This window comes from Chenopodium quinoa, unplaced genomic scaffold, assembly GCF_001683475.1.
Source record: "Chenopodium quinoa cultivar QQ74 unplaced genomic scaffold, ASM168347v1, whole genome shotgun sequence".
NCBI classification, from domain to species: Eukaryota; Viridiplantae; Streptophyta; class Magnoliopsida; order Caryophyllales; family Amaranthaceae; genus Chenopodium; species Chenopodium quinoa.
In genome coordinates this window covers 2,825,981-2,829,640 of record NW_018743555.1, presented here as the reverse complement: position 1 = coordinate 2,829,640, position 3,660 = coordinate 2,825,981, and the positions used below count along the sequence as shown (strand labels likewise).

The following is a 3,660-nucleotide window of genomic DNA, read 5'->3' as shown; positions in this document are numbered from 1 at the left end:
ACAAATATAATTAGATCTAAGTCAAAAAATACTATAATTAGATTAACAACAATTTATACTATTATAAAGTTTTCACATGCATGGAATTTTATCTTTACACGTACGTACATCACCAATAACAATTGCTAATTGTCGATTATACTTTAATAAATTCTGATTCTAATTAATTGCAATCTTGAGATACAAGTCAAATAGATTAGGTTGGTTGCCTTCGAAGATAAATGGAATACTCTATAATATGCTCATTGCTCAACCGCGTAATCATAGATAGTAGGTATGACCACCTTTAACATTAGTAGAATGAAATTAGGATACTTTCTTTTATAAACTAAATTATTTTATAGTTTGTCAATATTACTCATATTAGATTAATAACAACCTAAATTCGTAGGGTCAAAGAAGATTGAAAAGAAAAGATTTAGAATTGTCGAGTATTAATTGATTAATGCGTAATTTTAGCACGAATAATCCTCAGTTTTATACCAGGATCATTTTAGAAAAGTTATTTAATGTCTATATACATCTCTAAAAATTGTATTTGTACTCATAACTAAAAAACATTACATGCTAATTTGTGTTTATTATCTAATCCAAGATATGTTGTTAGAGATATCAGAAAATTTTCCAATATCTCTAACAAGATTAGTTATTGAGAGACGATTAGTCATTGATAGCAATCAATGACACAACTAGTATAATTAAAGTGCATATTTATATAATGATAATTCAATTATATTCATGAGGTGACTGAGAACATTGATAACTAATTTCAGACAGAAAATAAGATTAACCAAAAAGGAAGAAATAGTTCAAAGATGGTAAAATGCTATTACCTTGTCAACAACGAATCTATAAGCAAAAGTCTGTCCAGGATTAATGGGACATTGAGAAATTGATGCAGTCCCATCTGCCCACGGTGTGTTTAGCTGAAATAAAACAGAAATAAACCCTAATTAATTAATCAACAAAAATCTTGAAATTTGTACAAATTAAACATTAGCTTTGGTTATTACTTACATTGTTAAATGTTAATTAAAGTTGCAAGCTATAAGCATTGCACATGCAAAGATTCCAAACTCCATAATTTTTTATATGGGATGTTCATGCTAATGTCCAAATGTTGTCCATACTACATGTGTTTTTTAACATTAAATAAACTTCTATTCATTTTTCTTTTTGAAAATCATAGCTTTAATTTCCATGTATACTTAAACTAAGCTAATACAAGTAGGTGTGGTACTAAGTCATTATCAAGATTAAAGTATGCAAAAGTCTAAAATAATAGGTGAAATTTTGTTAAGATTGAGTATGTATGGACGTATAAATCCAAAACATAGTGGGAAAGCTAAACTTAATTAAACTCCTTATAATTATAAATATCCTTTATTCACGGCTTTAATTTTGGACCAAATTAAGGATTGCTTTTGAAATTATGATCATAATCAAGTGTAAAGATTGTAAACCCACTTTAATTTATGAAAAGAAATCACACCATTATTTAGGAATTAGAATAGCACAATAATTTGATATAAAATTGTGTAATATTAATCAATAAATCAAAGTTTTGATTCTATAATTAAGTGAAGTCTACTACAAGAACCAAAAGTGATTATTACATGTAATCATCCACAAAAATAGTTACTAAGCTGTTATAAAAAGAATCCATGATGAAATTTTTGACGAGTATATTGATGCATGTATTTCAAAAAGGCTAGGTAACGATATAGGTCAACTAATATGGCCCTAATAATCTTCGTTCATTTTATGTCAACTTCATCACTATCATGTAATAAGTAGAGGTATAATTGATGAACTATATTAGCTAAGTGCGTAAAAGACTATACAATGTTTTAGTTTTTTTTCCTTACAATTTTCAATAGTTAATAGATAGTCATTTTGGTATTACTTATAGACATCAAAATAATTATTTACATTTCTAAATAAAGGTTGTTCTCTTTACTTAGCAAAACTAAGTGTTTAGTTTAGTAAGTTCGGATAAGTTCATTTAATTTTCATTCAGGTCCAACAATATCTATTGTGTAATAGATTCAATCAAGTCGTATGAATCAAATCCAAAGAATATGCTTTCCTGAGATTGTTTATTGCGGTAATCATGTTTGATAAGTTTTAATCAAGTTTAGTAATCTCATTTCAGATAAATTCAGATGGTATTAAAGAGGACGCTCTTGTTCCTCCTAGAGAGGGTAAAAAAAGAGAAAACCAATAGAAAAAAAAACATTAATTTTTCATTATTAAATATTATAGATTGCCGTTCTCCATACCAAAACCAAGTTGTGCATAATGGGATAGGAATCAAAATCGATCTGATCAGTTCACTCCCCCTAGTTTGCAACACCACCAGTCCACCACCCATATTTTAATAATGTAACTATGTAAGTACTAATCCCATTTCAAACTATATTATTATAATGACAATTATCTGACAAAAGAAGTATAAAAGAATACATACAACATAATTATAGATGTGAATGGACAAAATCTCAACAAACAAATTGTGTCGAGATCCGATTGCTCAATTGCAAGATTGGCCATAATATACTATGTGGCATAAAAAAAAACTTATATGCTCTCAGATTTGCCCTTTGTAACACATATAGAATGATAAATATACTTTATTTGAACGAATAGGTTTACTAGTCAGATTAATCGTGCGCGTATTTTTGAAACAACCAGTAAAATGACAACAAAATCAAGTTATTTATATAATGTTGATGAGAAAAACTTTTTATTTTTCCTTAACTTTGATTAGTTAAACTTTTATCAAACTTAGGTAATGTATAATTCGTTAATGCTCATCCAACTTAATTAACTTGGCTAATTTTAACCTATGCTATTAAAAAACTTTTTTTACTATTCGAAATTATTTTTGCAGAACTTAACTTATTTTTGCTTTAAATATTATATTATATTTTTAAAACTTATTTGAATAAGCAAAGAAGAACAAAGATTCAATATGTCAAACGTGAGACCTATTACTACAACGGAAATGAAAAGGCCAACATGGACCAACCAAAAAAGTAGTTCAAGCAAAATGTATAGTAGGTTTACCTGTCTAATACCATGCCAATGAATAACAACACCTTCAGTACCAAGCTTGTTGGTAAGGTCAACATGTATGATGTCGCCGACCTTAGCACGTATGGTTGGTCCAGGGAACTGGCCGTTAATCCCCATCACCACCCTCTCCTCGCAATCTGGTGACCAAAACATGTACTCCACGTCCCATTTGTAATGGTGTACCCTCGCCGATGATCCTACAACCATCGACGATATCACGCTACACCATAGCGTGAGGAATAGTACGAGCCTTGGCCTTGAGTTGGCCAAGGAACAAGGAAACGTACTCATAATAATAGTAGTTGATGTTCAAAGAAATGATTAACACACCAACTTGTTAATAAAAATGTTTGTTTAAGGTTTACACATACGTCGATCTTATATATATAGCCTGGTGAGCTAGTGTGTTGTGCTACTTTATGACTTTATATATTCGTCCGTTGTCCTCATTCTTAAGCATAATTATTTTATAATTTCTTCATCACACGACAATCGTTGTAAATTTTGTGGTAGAATTCGAGACTTTAACTAATCACGCTAGTTTTTATTTATTTTTTACAATTAACTGTAAGTGAGGGTATA

General features: G+C 29.3%; 1 protein-coding gene across 1 annotated transcript in view; it reads right to left on the bottom strand.

Annotated features, from left to right (window-relative positions):
- LOC110740325 (L-ascorbate oxidase-like) overlaps positions 1-3,460 on the bottom strand; it is a 12,076-nt gene extending 8,616 nt beyond the window's left edge. The window contains exons 1-2 of the mRNA XM_021920812.1: positions 3,070-3,460; positions 834-926 (exon numbers count right to left, since the gene is read on the bottom strand). Coding sequence (XP_021776504.1) covers positions 834-926; positions 3,070-3,369 — 393 coding nt within the window. The 5' untranslated portion in view covers positions 3,370-3,460. The remainder of the gene's footprint in view (positions 1-833; positions 927-3,069) is intronic.
- Positions 3,461-3,660: the final 200 nt, after the last annotated feature.